This window comes from Staurois parvus, unplaced genomic scaffold (assembly GCF_062004578.1).
Source record: "Staurois parvus isolate SC_StPar_1 unplaced genomic scaffold, SC_StPar_1.0 ptg000061l, whole genome shotgun sequence".
Lineage (NCBI taxonomy): Eukaryota > Metazoa > Chordata > Amphibia > Anura > Ranidae > Staurois > Staurois parvus.
The window spans coordinates 1,053,801-1,071,957 of NW_028317857.1; the positions used below are offsets into that span (position 1 = coordinate 1,053,801).

The following is an 18,157-nucleotide window of genomic DNA, read 5'->3' on the forward strand; positions in this document are numbered from 1 at the left end:
AAAGATGAATAGGGAAAAAAATGTCAGTGACCTCCACCTGTAAAACCATTCCTGTTTTGGGGGTTGTCTCATTGTTGCCTGTCTAGCGCACCTGTTGTTAATTTAATTAACACCAAAGCAGCTGAAACTAATTAACAACCCCCTCCGCTACTTAACTGACCAGATCAATATCCCAGGAGTTTAATGGACTTGATGCTATACTCTGATTAAAAAGTGTTCCTTTAATTTTTTTGAGCAGTGTACTCTGTGCTTAAAAGGCATCCCACTTTCTCATCTTAAAGTGGTATTAAACCCATAAACAAACATATATTATATTGTAGCTTACCAATTCTTAGATGTGATGGCTACATTAGTTTTTTTGGCTGCATTAGACTTTTTTAGACTTTCTTCTATTTTCACCTGGTGATCCAGCCAATAAGTCTGGTTCAGTTGCAGTTACAGGGAAGAGACAAACCATTTAACACTGACAGCAGTGCTTAAAATGATCAGCTATATTTATTTTTGTAAATCCTTTATCCCAAAAGGAAAACACTGTTTGCTGTAATTGCTTATAAAGTATTAGTTGCGATTTGGCTTCAGTTCGCTAGAGTATTTAAATCTGCTAGTACATCTAAAATTCCTCTCCCTCCAGACTGATAATGCTGGTGTCTTTTTCATCCAGAGTGGGGACGCTCTAAAACAGGAGGTGTGTTACTGGCCAGATCACCAGGTGAAAACAGAGGGGGGGGAAAAGCCAAATAAAAAGGACACTAATACAGCCACCACATCTAATGATTGGTAAGCTGCAATATATTACATTTTTGGTTTTCGGTTTAAAGTGTTACTAAACCCACAACAGTAAAATCAGTCTGTATATGCAGTAAAGCATGCTTGTTATACTCACTGTGGAACATAAGGGGTTAATCCTTTGCATTGTGGAAAAAGGATGTTTGGTCCTGTCTTCTCTGATCCTCCCCTTTTTCCTCAGTCCCTAATCCATCTGCTGACAGAACAGTGCTTGAGGGCAAGCTGCACGTGCTCAGTTTGGTGTGTATGGCTAGAGCGGTTTTTTTTTTTCTTTGGAAGGGTGCATGTGATCAGCACAGGGCCAATCGGCATTGTCCAGACAGAGAGTCAGGGGTCCTGCAGCCTAATAGAACAATCATGGAAGAATGAAAACTCCTCCTACAAGCTTTACCTGTGCTCTGCTGGACACTGATAGAAGTCACAAGACTGTTCTAACTGCTGATGGGAAAAGGTATTTAGCAGTTTATATTTACTAAAATAATTGCATTTCCATGTTCTGTACTGTGCGAAACCAGATATAGTGGGTCCTGGGTTTAGTAACACTTTAATACCGCTTTTACCACTTAAGGACCACCCTCAATATTTTACAGACAGGCAGCTTGAACAGGCACAGCAACATACCTGTACATCGCTGGCCTCTTCCAGATATAGGGCGTGCATGCACGCTGTCAGCAGGTCTTAGCCAATGATTATCTGCTGATCGACTGTGTCTAATCACAGCCCAAAGCCCTGTGTTGACAAACTGCACAGGGCTCTGTACAGTAGGGTCAACCTTTTCATTTCTTCTCCCTGCAAAATAGGGAGAAGGAAGAAAAGGATTTTTAGAATTAAACAGCACATCACATAATCCCTTGATTGCCCTGAGATGTTAATCCCTCCCCAGCCAGCGTTTTTAGTACAGGGACAGTGTTTAGTATTATCACTGATCACTGTATTAGTGTCACTGGTGATGTCAGTGTCAGTTATTCAGTTCCCACCCAGTGTCAGTTAATGTCAGATTGCCCTCCGCACTATCACAGTCCCACTAAAAATTGCTGATCACCACCATTAGTAGTATAAAACAAAATTCCAGCATATATCCCATAGTTTGTAGACGCTATAACTTTCATGCAAACCAATCAATATACACTTATTGGGATTTCTTTTACCAAAGACATGTAGCAGAATACATTTTGGCCTAAATGTATGAAGAAATTATATTATTATTATTATTATTATACAGGATTTATATAGCGCCAACAGTTTGCTCAGCACTTTACAATATAAAGGGAGACAATACAGTTCAATGCAAGAGGGTTAGGAGGGCCCTGCTCCTTGGAGCTTACAATCTAAGAGGGAGGGGATATATATATTTTTTTATTTTTTTATTCTATATATTTTATAGCAGAAAGTAAAAAATATTTTTTTTTTCAAAATCTTCAGGCATTTCTGTTTATATAATAAAAAATAAAAAACGCAGTTGTGATCAAATACCACCAAAAGAAAGCTCTATAATGTGTGAAAAAAATGGTATAAATTTTGTTTGGGTGGTGTGTTGCATGAATGAGCAACCACCAGTTAATGTAGAGCAGTGCTAAATAGCAAAAATAGCCTGGTCATGAAAGGGGTAGCAGTGGTTAGGCTAGCCAAATACTATGCGAATTTCAGCTGGTTCCCATATACCGCTGGTGCCGGCTGTTGGATTACACTAGACACAGTGGGAGATTCGTACATCCATGCTGTATAGTGTGGATGGAGGAATCTGTTGATTTGTTTGCATTCAGCTCGCAGGCTTGGAGATCTGGGAGCTGTGTAACCAACTACATCCACTCTAACCAAGCTTTGTTAGAGAATGTGTGTACAGCAGTCATGACAGTATGAAGTATCTCGCTTTTACTGTTCAATATATTGCAGACCAGTCTGGAAATAGTGAGGTTAAACCAAATTCAGCACAGCGATGTGACCTCTCCTCCCTGTCTGTCATCACCAGATGATTAATCTTGGAAAACAATCCATCACACTTCTACTGGATTTGCACACTTAGTTGCTGATGGAGCATGTATTTTGGAAACTTTTTTGCTTTTATCTGCGTTCTGCCTGAAATGTGAACTGGATGTGGGTGCAGCCATTGGAACCTCTTATTTGTGTATCTTTATGTGTGGTTTCCATGAAGGCAGGATTCTTTGCAAAGAACATCCAAGTGGCTGTCTGTTTTAACTTTGGCCGGGGGCCAGCAGTAATCCAGCTGTGAGTCTAGGTATTAACTTCAAACATTAGGAATCACTTCCATGGCCATCTATGGAGAGTTTCTGGCTCTATGTACCAACGAGTGTAAAGAGAAAGCAGATGAATGGGGATGATCTATAGCTAAGGTACAACATACTACATGGGGGGGCCATTTCATTAAAGGGTTATAGGTTTCACTAAGTCTGCCAAAGTGTGTAATGACAATCAAACTGTTTTTTTAATTTTAGAGCGATATCAGAGTGGAAAGGCTAAAAACTCGAATTAAACACAAAAGTTTTGCATCTAACATTACTACAGGGGAACAAGCAACCTGCACACAAATGTCCTGCTAGCTAAATTTTTATAGCTGCCGTTATCCTCTCCCCATTTTATTGGTTCTGGGAGTATAAAAAGCGCAGGTTGGCGCATTCTATGCCCATGTACACTGTTACTTGAGAGAATCATGTGACAAGAGGCTGCAAGGTCACTCAGAAGTACATACGAGAATGCTGATGGCAGTGTTTTATGGAACTTAGTTTCAAGGAAACTTTTGATGACAGAAATACAGAGACTGCTATTGCCTCCATTTGAAAATACTAGTTGCATGGTTGTGATTGTAATTTGGTAACTTCAATGTTTTCTGAGTAGCCGATTTAAAAAAGTATGCAGATCTGGAGTTCTCACTTGGCTTGCTACAGCGGTCACTTCAGTCACTCAGAAAGTGACACAGCCAAGCATTTAGCATTTTTAGCAGGAAGCCGCTCTTCTTTTAGCATGAGTTTTCTCTGATCTAAAGTGCTATAATTTTTTTATTTTTTCAAATTAAACCATGCCCGTAAAAAAAAGAGCATACATACCTTTCCTGCAGCCCGTACTACTGAACACCTCCATTCCTGAGAATTTTTTTTTCTGAAATCTGTTTGGAAGCCAACACTTTCTGAGGTGTCAATCTTCTGAGTCCCCCAAAGCTCCCATTGGTGCCTTCTGCTGATCTCCAGCTATTACAAGAGACAGTGGTAATGTGGAGGTCAGCAGGAGGAATCACTGGGAGCCGTGGGGGACCCAGGAAATCGACATTCCAGGAAGTGTCAGTTGTCCTGCAAACTTAAGCAGAAGATTTCTCAGGATCACAGTAGCATTGGTAACAGGAAAGGTGAGTGGGCATACTTTCAGGTAAGACTTGATGTTTATCATGGTGTTAGATCAACAGGGTCACTTTAAAATTACAGACCTTTTGACGCTGTTTTCAGACTTTAAAGCAGTAGTAAACCGCGTCTAAAAAAAAAATATCTCCTGTAATGTAAAGGCATAATGTGCTAGTATTTACCATAAAATGAAGCCCTCCAGCAGCTGTAGAAGCTTCTATCTTGCCCGGTCTTCCTTCTGGGTTTGTGAGCTTCGGCCATCTGGCTGGCTGAGCCGTGATGACCTCTCTCCTGCTCATGCATACAGGAGTCTTGGGACTTCTACCCCCATTCTAAGATTATTCTAGCTACCCTGTGTAGGGGGCTAATCTGGTTTCCCACTGGAGTGCTCCTTCCCCTATCTGCCAAGGGGGTTCCAGTGTACCACTTGCGGGTTGGCTGCTGCTATTAGGTCTATCAGCTGGGCTGCACCTTCCCCACCCTACCATACAGGTGGTTCTCTCTCAGGGGACCAGTGAGTCTTGAGGTTTCCTCCTTTCCAGTTCCAGGCTTGCAGGCAGGCCCCATCCCACTAGGCCTCCTGGCAGCCTCTTTCCTCAGCCTCACATCTTCCTCTCTCCTTCTTCCACATGACTCTCTCCTTGCTACTGAGCGGGCTCTAACACTTTTAAGGAAGTCCCATCCCCTTGCCAAGCCTTCTTTGGGGATTGGCTGAGGTCCCTCAAGAGTGCAGCCAGCCACTCCTCAGATCTACTACTGCCTCTAAGCTCTTTCTCCGAAAGCCTCAGGGCAGGGGGAAATTCCATAGGGGCTGGCCTGCTGAGCCTCTCAGCCTTGACCACAATTTGACCCTCTGGCTATCTCACCTGAACTGCTACTCAGCTCCTGACTAATCACTGAAGTCTAGCTCCCCCTAGCTAAACTAGGAGGGTGCCACACTGACAATGGATGCAAGTGCCCGTGTGGTAATGTCACCCATAGGCTTACTATGGGGCATCCATTGACAGCTGCCCCTCCTCTACACTGAAGCCAGCACAGGGACCTGATCATGTGACCAGACTGGAGCTTCAAAATAGGTAAGTAGCGCTAACTGCCATTTGTTGTAAACACTCTGAAAAACTCCAAAAATTGTGAGGTATAGACAATGACATGATGGTAAAATATATGGTTTAGGAACTAGTCATGAAAGGTCTTATGCACACATCTCAATACTTAGCTTCAAAATTATCATAACTTTGCAGGCTTTTGTATGAAAGATGTATACTTGCCCTATTACTTCAATTTTCTGCACTTGATTGAGGATGACTCTGGAGGGGACCAGGACCAGGAACATAATAAAATAGAAAATAAAGGAATAGAATAGAAAATAGAAGAATAAAAAATAAAGGAACAGAATAGGAGAAAAGAATAGGAAAGAATAGAATATAAATCAAATAATTCAACAGAATAGAAAAGAATAGAGTAAAATAAAATAGAATAGAAACAAATAGAATTGAAAAGAAACAGAATAGAATATAGCAGCCTTCTGAAATTCAAATTTCGAAAAGAATAGAACAGAATAGATTAGAACAGAAAAGAATAGAATAAAATACAATAGTAAATAAAGGAAAGAATAGAACAGAAAATAGAAGAATAGAATAGAACATTAAAAAACTGTAAAAGAAAAAACAATATCATTAGGATTTATATAGCGCCAACAGTTTGCGCAGCACTGTGACAATAGAATAAAATAAAATAGAAAAAATATAACCGTCTTCCGAAATTCAAATTTCGAATAGAATACATTTGAATAGAATAGATTAGAATAGAATAGAGAAGAATAGAAAGCAATAGAGTAGCAAAAGAATAGAATTAAAAAAACAATGCATTAAATAGAGTATTAACCATCTTCCGAAATTCGAATTTCAAATAGAATAAATTTGAATTCGATATGTTTTGATTCGGGCGAATTGAATTCAATCCCAGCAAATTCAGAAATTTCAAATTGAATTTGAAAACAAATAAACAAAACGACAAATTCCAAAAATAAATTTTTTATTATTATTATTATTATTATACAGGATTTATATAGCACCAACAGTTTGCTCAGTGCTTTACAATATAACGGGAGACAATACAGCAACAATACAGTTCCATAAAAGAGGGTTAGGAGGGCCCTGCTAATCTAAGAGGGAGGGGCTAGTGGTACAAAAGGTAGTAACTGTGGGAGATGGACTGGTTGGAAGAGAAGATTCCATTATTATCTGAGGGCAGGATAGGCTTCCCTGAAGAGATAGGTTTTCAGAGATCGCCTAAAAGTGAGCAGAGTAGGCGATAGTCTGATAAATTGGGGTAGAGAGTTCCAGAGGATGGGGGAAGCTCTGGAGAAGTCCTGGAGACGAGCATGGGCGGAGGAGACAAGGGAGCTAGAGAGTAGGAGGTCTAGTGAGGAGCGGAGACTACGGTTTGGGTGATATTTAGAGACAAGATTGGTGATGTAATTTGGGGCAGAGTTATAAATGGCTTTATATGTTATTGTTAATGTTTTGAATTGTATCCGTTGGGCAATGGGAAGCCAGTGGAGGGATTGGCAGAGAGGGGTGGCAGATACAGAACAGTTACTAAGGTGGATGAGTCTGGCAGCAGCATTAATGATAGACTGAAGAGGGGATAGCCTGCGATTAGGTCGGCCAATGAGGAGGGAGTTGCAATAGTCAAGGCAAGATATAACAAGGGAGTGAATAAGTTGCTTAGTGGTTTCTAAGGTTAGGGACGGGCATATCTTGGAGATGTTGCGGAGGTGAAGTCTACAAGATTTGGCCAGTGATTGGATTTGGGGCTGAAAGGACAGATGGGAGTCTAGGATTTCACCTAGTACCCTGGCATGAGGGGAGGGACTGATGATTGTGTTATTGATCTTGATGGGGAAGTCAGGGGAGGGGGCATGGGCTGGGGAGAATACTAAGAGCTCAGTTTTGGAAAGATTGAGTTTGAGACAATTTAACAAATGTATTGAATTTAACTAAATTAAATTATTAAAATAATGAAACAAAACATATTTTTTGTTCTGCACATATCTACTGCCAACTTTTTGACCACTGATAACACACACCGCCTCCTAAATGTGCATAACAGTATGACATAACAGAGCCCTGTAGTTGGAAGGAATGCCAATAACTACAGCGCCCCGTGTTTAAAACTGTTATAGCTACTTAGGAGCTGGAAGATAAGATGTATTATCATCAGTTTAAAGGGCAGAAATTCTGACTACAGAAGGTATCTTACCTCTGACTCTGAGCTCCAGGAATCATCCCCTGACAAGGTAAGTTAGGTTAGAGGGTAAATAGAAATCTTTCATAGTTCTGCCTGCACAAGTATATTACATTCAAATTACAGATCTATGTGGCAGCACACTCATGACTATTTTTCTTTAAAATGTGTTCATACAGCTCCCAGATCATATGTTGCCCCCCCCCCCATAGCTGAACCCAATTTCTGGGCAAAGTAGTCCCCACCTCCCATCCCTTCCTCCCACCCATTCATCACCTTTTTAAAAGAATAAAATACCTTCTGAAACTTTTAAACTAACCTAAGGTCATAGCCGACACCAACCAGCAGTCATTTGGAGCCTAAGAGGACCCCAGTGCCAATGAAAAACCACGTCATTCAGGTAGTGACATGCCCACCCACAGAAGGACACTTCTTCTCTGCAGTGAGAAAGATAGAAAACCCAGGATCTGGCTAGTCACATTACCAAGGATTTATATAACTTAAATGGGGTTTAACTTAAAGTGGTTGTACACCTCAGACATGAAAAATGAACAAAGCATATCACTCCATAGTGTGCATTTATCTCAATTAAGCGCACTAAGTGTCATTTCTGTCTGCTGCTTTATACCTCTGCTATCAACACGAATCACTTCTGGCAAGTTTTCCTGACACCAAGAAAAAAAAAGGTGACAGGGGAGGGAGCTCCACCAGATTGACAGCCTCAGCTCTGTTCCTGCATGCTGTGTGTGTGTGTGTGGGGGGGGGGGTGTCTCTTCCCTCCGATCAGCTCTCCTCACTGAGCTCTGCAGAGTGTAACTTCAGCTCTCCACCCCATTTTTTTGACAGCTCTACAGATGTTTTAAATTCAGAACTTTCAATGGATATAGAGAAGAGAATACTGCAGATAGTCAGGTACAACTTATGTAGGAGGATTTGTATCATCTCATGAGGTCAGTCACCACTCTCACCCCCCCCCCATACTTACCTGAGTCCTATCTTGATCCAGCACTGTGCCTGTCTGCAGGTGGCTCTCTCCTCTCTCTCTGCTCACAGAGGTAGGAGTCATTGGCTCCTGCTGCTGTCAATCAATCCAGTGAGCTGACAGCAGGAGGCAGGGCTGAGCCACACAGTGTGAGTCAATGGGCGCACACAGCCCAGCACAGAACTGCGAGCAGTTTGCTATGGGGGCAGATGGAGAAGAGGAGGAGTGGACAGCACCGTTGGGGGACCCCAGAAGAGGAGGTTTGGCTCTGCACTGTGAAAAACCATTGCACAGAAACAGGGGAGGACTGACAACTCATGGGGCCCCCGGGCAATAGCGGATCATGGGGCCCCTGTGTCCTTGCCCAAACTCAAATAAGCCTATGAAAAAGGTACCAGGGGCATCTTATGGGGCCCCCTACTGACCCCGGGCCCTCGGGCAGTGCCTGAGTTTCCAAATGGTCAGTCCGCCCCTGCACAGAAAAGGTAAGTATACCATATTTGTCATTTTAATTAAAACAAAAATTCACTTTTAAAAACGCTTTAATGGCTGGGCAGAACTAAGACCTCTGGTGAGCAAATCTCACTGCTGGATTCCAGTAGAATATATGAGAAATGATCTTATGATTCAGCTCGCTAGCTTCCAGGCAAAACTGAAAAATGTAGAATTGTTGGGTGGCATTTCCCGTTCCAGTTATTGTAGGGTTCCTGCACTGCTGTGAAAAGCTGCGGGTGTCCAGCATTACATTAGACAGCTCAGGAATGCAGATCTACACTGTGAGGACACACACGCTCTATGCACTCCCAGTCCGCACAGGAAAATGTTTATATGTCTTGGTCCTTAAATTATGCAATCAGTTATAGCAAGGACTTGGCAGATTAACATGAAAACAATGTATTTTGTATTCATTTCTGCACATTGGCCAGATTGCTGAGGCTTTCTTTCCTTGTACATAATGTTCACGCAGTTTCAAACTGAAGTTGTTTCATACAATATGTTCCCATGCTGGGCTGCTGAAGAGGAAATGCTTGACATGTTTAAATGGTATTTGCAATTATGTGTTTTCATAACTTTATTTGATAAAATGATTTGTAGATTCTCCTTTTCATGGCAATCTGTTACAGATAGAGCTGTCAGTTTAAAGTGAACTTTAAAGTAGTTCGATTGGCAGAAGGGTTTTTTTTTTACCCTAATGCATTCTATGCATTAAGGTCAAAAACCTTCTGTGTGCAGTGCCCCCCTCCAAATACTTACCTGAACCTGATGTTAATCCGGTGCTGTACCTGAGAGCAGCGTCACTGCTCTCTCTCTTCTCACTGGCTCAGAGGCAGGAGTGGGAGCCATTGGCCATTTCACACCCAGTGAGAAGGGAGGGGGGGGGGGTCAATGGACACACAGAGTGCAGCTCAGGAGCAAGCCTGCATGTGTGCCCCCATAGCAAGCAGTGTGCTGTAGGGGCACTCAGCAGAGGGGAGTTGCCAAAGCCTTGGCAGGGCGAAGAGAAGAGGTGGATCGGGGTTACTCAGTGCAAAACCATTACACAGAGCAGGTAAGTATAACATGTTTGTTTTGTTTTTTTTGTAATCATTTTCCCTTTACAATCACTTCAAAGGCTTTTTAAAAGAATATGGCTAGTGTAAATACCAGTATATGACTTTATGTTAGCTTTTGTAATGCTCTGCACAGCAGCACTCAGACTGGGAGATGGAGGGGCAACACTAGAGGCCAATCAGCCTCTGCTACATGAGCACATGCTGACAAGGAACATGCTGATTAGAGAGAGCAGAATATTAGTCTTTTGCTGCTTTGTAACTGTTCAATCATTGCCTAGAGGGGAGGAGATGACTATGCTGTGTTGCTCTAACTACAATATACTATTGTCTGGTCAGCAGCCTGGCTGTGCTGCCAGGTAGAGATGTGTGAAAGTCTCAGGATTGGGTGGAAAAATACAAATCCTTTGGCAGTTAAAACAGCTCCCACAAGTTTTTTCTTTTTCATACTGTATATATTTGTTTGTCTGGAGTTCAGCTTTAACTACACAACAGACACAACTTTTCCCCTTCCAACCTAACACCTAAACCAGAGGTCTCCAAACTCTCATTGGGAGGAGTTGTGCCCCATCATTGGTGTTCTAGGAAGGAACTATGCTCCATTGTTGGTGTCATTGGGAGGAATTGTGCCCTATCTTTGTTGTCATTGGGAGGAATTGTGCCCTATCTTTGGTGTCATTGGGAGGAATTGTGCCCTATCATCAGAGTCAGTGGATGAAATAGTGACCCAAGGTTAGGATAAAAGCAGGCAAAGGGCTGCAGTTTGGAGACCACTGACCTAAACTAATGTTAAAATGGGCAATACCTATTGACTGCTGTTGGCTGTGTTCAGCTGCCAGCAACAAAGCATAGCTATAGCAAGAGGGAGGTCATCACATGCTGCAGTCAAACGATGGGATCTGTGTTCAGGTACCCCCACTGTCTGGCAGGTTTTGTTTGAATGTAGCCTTTGACAGAAGCTACTTAACCTCCACCATCCACTTTTACATGTACATACCCCCCAGCTATACTTGGTTCCCTGTAGCTAGACCTTTAAGAAGGTAATAGGCATTAAACAACTTTTATCCTCCAGGTAGGTGATACTGTAGGTTGGAGGTTTTGAGGACATGAAATAGCATGTGTTTGTTGTACATGTAAAGTGATACTAAACATACACTGTTTAATTTACATTATCCCTTCCCTTTCTGTATACGAATGATGGTTCTGTAATTATTTTAACTATTTCTAATTTAAAAAAATTCTAAATATTAAATAAAAAAATCAGTGGATGTGCAGCTGGCTAAAGGATAGATACCAGAGTATGGTTGTAAATGGGGTTCACTCAGAAAAGAGACCAGTCACTAGTGGTGTAACACAAGGCTCTGTACTAGATTCAGTTCTATTTAATCTATATGTAAGTGATACAACTAACGGTTTGTTGGGTAAGGTATGTTTTTTTTTCTGATGACGCAAAGGTGCGCAATAGGGTTGATATCCCTGGAGGTGTTTGTAATATGGAACATGATTTGGCATTGGTGGAAGACTGGTCAAAAAAGTGGAAATTGTAGTTCAATGTTTCTAAATGTAAAATAATGCAAAAGTAGGGAAAAAGTATCCCTTGAGAGAATACAACATTGGGGGTACACTGTCGGCCAGCACTTCAGAGGAAAAGCACTTGGGGGGATGATTGCAAAATGAGCAAACAGTGTGGCCAGGCTGTGGGGAAAGTGAATAGAATTCTAGGATGCTTCACTAGAGGGGTCACCAGCAGAAGGAAGGAGGTTCCGATCCCCCTATATAGATCTTTAGTTAGACCTGATTTAGAATACTGTGTCCAGTTTTGGAGACCTCACTCACAAAAAGATTTTGATAGGATTGAATGAGTCCAGAGACGGGTAACAAACAAACAGACAACAAACAGATCAAGAACAACTTTAGGAACTTAAAATGTACAGTCTGGAGGAAAGAAGGGAAAGTGGAGACATGATTGAAACCTTTAACCTGTCAGCACGAGGAGAGGACTGCCAATAACTGGCATTTCCTTGTTTACATGCGATAAGCTGTGATTGGACACAGCTGATCACATGACAGAGCTGACGTCATTGGCTCTTTACTCTGATCGGTGATCCGCTGTGTCCCAGGGACACAGAGCACCTCCGATCGCCATGGCACGCATGCGCAGTTAGAGTGGGAGGGCGTCATATGACGTCCTCCCAGAACGAGAGAACCGCTGCCCGCCTGTCATTTTCTTATATGGTGAGCGGGAGGCGGTTAAATATATCAAGGGGGTGAATAAGTTTCAGGAGGGCAGGATTTTTAACATGAAACCAAAATCAAGAACACAGGGGTGTGACTTGGAACTAACTGGAGGAAAGTTCAAAACTAATCTCAGAAAGTACTGTTTTACTGAGTTAACAAAAAATGAAGAAAAAACAAAACAAATAAAAGCCAAAAAAACACCAAAACAAACAAAAAAACACAACCCCCCCCCCCCCCCAAAAAAAAGGGCAGACTCGATGGACCACTTGGTCTTTTTCAGTTGTCACTTTTTTATGTGTCTATGATAAGCGGATTCCCAGATGAAAAAAAAAAGTCAGCAGTTACAAAAACTGTAGCTGCTGACTTTTAAAATACAGCCACTTACCTGTCCCTCGGTCCCGCAGTGTCCTCACCACCGCTGGTTTCGCCGGCCGCCTTCTCTCCCTGGCACCGGCATCTTAAGTGTGGGCACCCAGCTGTGACAGCTTGCGGCTTCACAGTTGGGTGCCCACTGCGCATGCGCAAGAAGTGCTTAGCTTTGTGAATAGCCCCGTAGTCTTCTGGGATCTGTCACATGTCTTGCTGTTTAGTGAACACAGGGGGTCATGAGCGCCATTCAGAGAGCACTTATTGTTTTCTCAATGAATACAAAGAATTCTATAATCTATAATGATTGTGAATGGGGCCTTAGGGGTTGCAGTGGCTGTAGGAACACAAGTCCTACTTTTACAGGCATAGAGTTCGGGGTCCCGCACCTGCCTTCACGCCTGTCAAATTAGGACATGCAGCTGAAACATAGAAACATAAAAAAGTGATGTCAGAAAAAGAAAAAGTGTTCCATCAAGTCTGCCCATTTTTTGTTGTTTTTTTTGGGTGGAGGGGTTGTTTTTTTTGTTTTTTTTTGTTAACTTTTAGGTCTAGATCTTATAAATCTAGCATGTTTGATTCTATTTGCTGTGTCCGTTCAGCCACTTTGTCCCCATAACGTAACATAGGCTGCCTGAATGCATTTGCAGCCGCATAGACAATGCACTCATTCACACTTTATGGGCTACAGCACCCCTGTGAATGAGCCCTAACTCTGGTGTACAATCAGCTTTGATTTTGTTGTGATACAGAAGCTCCAAGTCTGTCCCATGCAACTCTTGTGTAATGTCATGTCATCCTTTTATTCCGTTTTTTTTAGACATTTAGGCCTCTTGCACACTTGAGCTCAAAAACGCTGCTTTTACAGGTGTCTGAGCTTTTTTTTTTCTGCCCCTAAATTTCCCCCCATGTTAACTGTCACGATCGCACGGCCACCGCCACCAACATGCGACAGTCGCACGACCGCGACTAACAGTAATACGTCATGCCCACGGTGTCAGACCCCAGACCTTCTCACCAAACTCATGACCGAAGGACCGGCCGATCTAAAACCGCGGTGTGACGTGCGTAACATGGCCCCACCCAGCTGCACCCTGCACAGCGATTGTCCAGCTAATGGGCTACAATCGGTGCCTGCAGCCTGAATGCGCTTGTTACTGGGTCCGGTTAATTACGCAACTAACCCTCTACTGCCACCACCACTTTTAAAGGAGACTGGGAAACTCCCGTTATCAAATATACACTATAATGACTGAAATATTGATCTATAGAGCACGGACCTGCTATACAGAGATATAACAAACAGTAGCGTCTCTTCAAAGGCAGGAATTCGTGAATTGCAAGTAAGTGCTAAAAAACAGTTTAACACTTTCAGAAAGATTTATTACTAAAAGAGTCAAACAGGTGCAATAAAATATTTACAAAGAGATGTCACGAAAAAATATATATATATATGTATATAAAGGTACAGCAAAGAGATAATAGGAAGGAAGTTACAGGGTTAAGTTACTTGCCCATATGCCTTGTTTTGCAGATCCAAGTTGCAGAGCAGGATGATTCTTTGATCTCCTTTTGTTACGATGTTCAGCTGAGATGTGTTAAAAACTTAAACTTTCAGGCTTGCAGCCTGTCCTTTTTAAAAATCCCTCTGAAAGGGGGGTTGCTCTGACTACGCTGTGTCGGGAGGGGTCAGGGGAACTCTGAATTAAACTAACAGCTTCATACTCCATGATATGAAACATACAGTTGACCTGAGGAATGTTCAATTACTGCTGGTCAGTTTTATGATGTGTGGGCCTGCACAGTTTTGGGTCAGTGCTTCCCAATTCTCTGAGAAATGCTGGCCTTATCAGAACGTAGGTGACCAGCACCAAATTAGGAATGCCTAGCCTGTGGTTGACCCCTCACCATCTGTCACTCAGGAAGGGAGGGGGTAGGGAGTGAATGATCGAGGAATAAGGAATACTTCAAAGAAAAAGAAAAAGGAAAAGGGGAACTCCGCGTCCAACTCTGAAGAGCTAGTTTGCTAAATTAACCACTTACCCTCCAGAGGATTTACCCCCTTCCTGACCAGGCCATTTTTTGCAATACAGCGCTGCGTTACTTTAACTGACAATTGCGCGGTCATGCAACGCTGCACCCAAATGAAATTTATGTCCTTTTTTCCCACAAATAGAGCTTTCTTTCGGTGGTATTTGATCGCCTGTGTGTTTTTTTTATTTTTTGCGCTATAAACAAAAAAAGACCAACAGTTTTGAAAAAAAACCTATATTTTTAACTTTTTGCTATTAAACACGTCCAGTAAAAAATTAAAAAAATCAAATGTCATCATACATTTAGGCCAGAATGTATTCTGCTACATGTCTTTGCTAGAAAAAATCCAAATACATGTAAATTAATTGGTTGAACTTGAAAGTTAAAGTGTTTACAATTGGCGGTATATATACTGGATTTTTTAAAAAAATTTTTTTACTAGTAATAACGGCGATCAGCGACTTATAGCGGGACTGCGGCGGGCATTCTGACACTGGAGGGAACTGACTGTCACTGACTTCCCCAGTGACACCAATACAGTGATCACTACTAATAAAAAGCACTGACACTGTACTAATGGCATTGGACAGGAAGAGGGTAACGTGGGGAGATCAAAGGGTTAACTGTGTGCTGTTTTACTATGAGGCTGTGTTTCACTGTAAGTACACTGCTTTATATGGCTCTGCTATGCATGGCTATTATATGGTATGTATCTATGCTATGCAGAGCCATACAAAGCGGTGTGCAGGAACTTACAGGGGAGAGATCTGTGTTGTTTATACACAGGTCTTTCCCCCGTCGGAAAAACTCGGCGATCATCAGGTGCCGGCGAGAAATCACCGGCAGGGACCCGGTGATTGACAGCTGAGGGTTAACTATGTGCCATTTTATTATGAGGCTGTGTGCTGTGTTTCACTGTAAGCACACTGCTTTGTATGGCTCTGCTATGCAGAGTCATACAAAGCAGTGTGCTGGAGCTGACGGGAGAGATCTGTATTGTTTACATATAGGTCTCTCCCCCGTTGGAAATCCTCGGAGATCGCAGTGTGCTGGTGGGGAATCACCGACCGGGACCCAGTGATTGACAGCCGAGACTGCGCACGCACCCCCTACCCAAAACTGCAAAATCATGTATATATACGTGATTGTGCGCACCAGTGCCGCTCTGTAGCAGTATTTCTGCTATAAGCGGCGTAGAAGTGGTTTTCGTATATGCCCATGCACACATAGGCATTTACAGGAGTTTAGAGGTAGGGGCATTTAGAGGCAGAAAAAAAATCCAGCACTTGTGCATTTAAGAGTGCGTTTTGGCAGAAAAAAAAAACGCCTCACGCGCCACAATGCGGGTAAATGCATGTAAACGCGAATTAACCCTAGCCGTATTTAGTGCTTGAGCAGCTTTTGATGTCAGTGGCCAGAATAAATCAATATTCTGCCAACGAAATGAATAAACGTCTAAATGCGTTTTGTAAAACCACGGCTTAGTCACGTTTTTGAAGCGACTTTACTCCTGCTAGGAGACAAGCGTTTAGAAGAGCCCCGGTGTGCATGAAGCCTTACCATTTCCTAAACTCTTTCCCGGTTCCAAGGCACCTTCTAAAATAAGCAGAGTCAGCAGCCTAATCTCATCCCCGCTGCGGCTGCACAGACAGGCCCTTTCTTGGCCAGGACTTCACATTAGTCATCAAAGCATCTGCATATAATTTAACATTAGGTAACTTAACAAAGTCTGTCATGAAAAAAAAAAAAAAAGTTTGCAGAGTGCTGGATTCTTAAACCAGCATGTAACACGTGCTGAGTGATATTTATTTTACTCTTCTTCCTTTCAGTGATGAAAGACCCTTTGAAAGTAAGGTTTGCCCCGGCATAGCAGTTCCTCCAGGAAACACAGCATGTTCAGCGTGGAGGACCTCCTAGTTTCTCATGGGTATAAAGTGTCTAAGAGCACGCTCGCCTCATATCAGCACAGGACTGACGGCTACCAACACGAAGCACCAGACAGCAGGGCTGGCAATGGGATCTTGAATGGTTTTCAGCCTGACTCAGAGCTTGTTGCTGCAAACCCAACACAGACCAAGGGCCTCTTCGATGACCATGAAAAAAATTGTGTGAACAAGAGAAGACAGATCTCTGCCGCAGGCTATCCCAGGAGCAATCAGTCCTCGGACTCATGTCCTACATCAGAAGTGGGGTATGTGCCTAACCTACATTTCCCATCGCATGGTAAAACAGTGCGCCACTGTGCAGCCCTTCTCTTGTGTTAGCATTTTTGTCATTTTTTTCATGCTAACTCTCCTTTTGCAGAGGCTACTATATTTAGGAACGGCTATACCGTGATGGTGCTCGTTAAATTATCGGAAGGGTTTGCACTCCCGGAAGCGAATTCGTTCATTTGTACGCGGTAGATTAATTTCAGGGTGCTTAGGGTATAGATGATTCTGTAAAATAAATAACTAAAATAAGACGCAGAGTATTTCATTAATAATTTTCTTTTTGTAGGGACGTTATGTTTATTCCAATGAAATTTAGATTATTAGGCACCGGGTATGCCTGATGAGGATTGAGACATCTGACCTTTCCTGTTGAGTCTGTAAAATAAATAACTAAAACAAGACATTTCTGTAATAATTTATTTTTGTAGGGACTGTATGTGATTTTTTTTTTTTAAAGCAGTATTAAACCCAATTTTGTAATGTAATATGTTGCAACGTACCGATTCTTAACGCAGCATTAAACTAAAAATCAAATAGTTATTACGTATATTGCAGATTACCAATTCTCGCACATGTGTTCATATACCACCCTGGGACAGCAAGTCTTAATGGCCCTAAGAAACACATTTTGAAAATTTTATTTAAACTGTGTGTAAGGAAAAAAATAAAAAAAAAAAACAGTTGAGAAAATTTTCTGTAAACTGTCTAAAATGTAAATTCTGTTTAGTCATTTTTCGAATCAACCTCCCTGACACATATCAAAGACAGGTCTTGACAAGTTACTTTTGCTCCCTGCAGTTAAAGCAATACAGCTTGGTAAAGGCCATGATTGGATACTAAGGCTGGCCATACACTATACAATTTTCTGTTCAATTTCTGCCCAATTTCCTTTTGATTTACCTTCAACTATGTAGTGCAAGGACCTGCCTAATTGGATACAATTGAAAGTGTTGTTTAGGTTTGACCTCATATTATATGGTTTTTGGTCAATCTAAAGCAAAATTATCAAGAAAATTGTATAATGTATGCCAGCCTAAGATGTGATGGCTGTGTTGGTTTTCTTTTTTAAGCTTTCTTTCCTTTATTTGCCCTAGTGATATGGCAAATATACTATACACTACACAATTTTCTGCCCAATTTCCTTTAGATTTACTTTGAACTATGTAGTGCAAGGGCCTCCCTAATTGGATACAATTGAAAGTGTTATTTAGGTTTGACCTCATATTAAATGGCTTTTAGTAAATCTAAAGCAAAATTCTCAAGAAAGTTTTATAATATATGGCCAGCCTAAGTCTGCAGATGTAGCAGTTAGAGGGTTGAGAAAGTCATTTAACACTGACAAGGGTGTTTACAGTTATTTTATTTATTTAAAATCTTTATCGCGAAAGG

The 18,157-nt window shown here is 41.9% G+C and overlaps 1 protein-coding gene across 1 annotated transcript in view; it reads left to right on the forward strand.

Annotated features, from left to right (window-relative positions):
* The window catches only part of JCAD (junctional cadherin 5 associated), a 159,911-nt gene that overhangs the window by 77,756 nt on the left and 63,998 nt on the right, over positions 1-18,157 (forward strand). The window contains exon 2 of the mRNA XM_089668660.1: positions 16,385-16,746. Coding sequence (XP_089524786.1) covers positions 16,448-16,746 — 299 coding nt within the window. The 5' untranslated portion in view covers positions 16,385-16,447. The remainder of the gene's footprint in view (positions 1-16,384; positions 16,747-18,157) is intronic.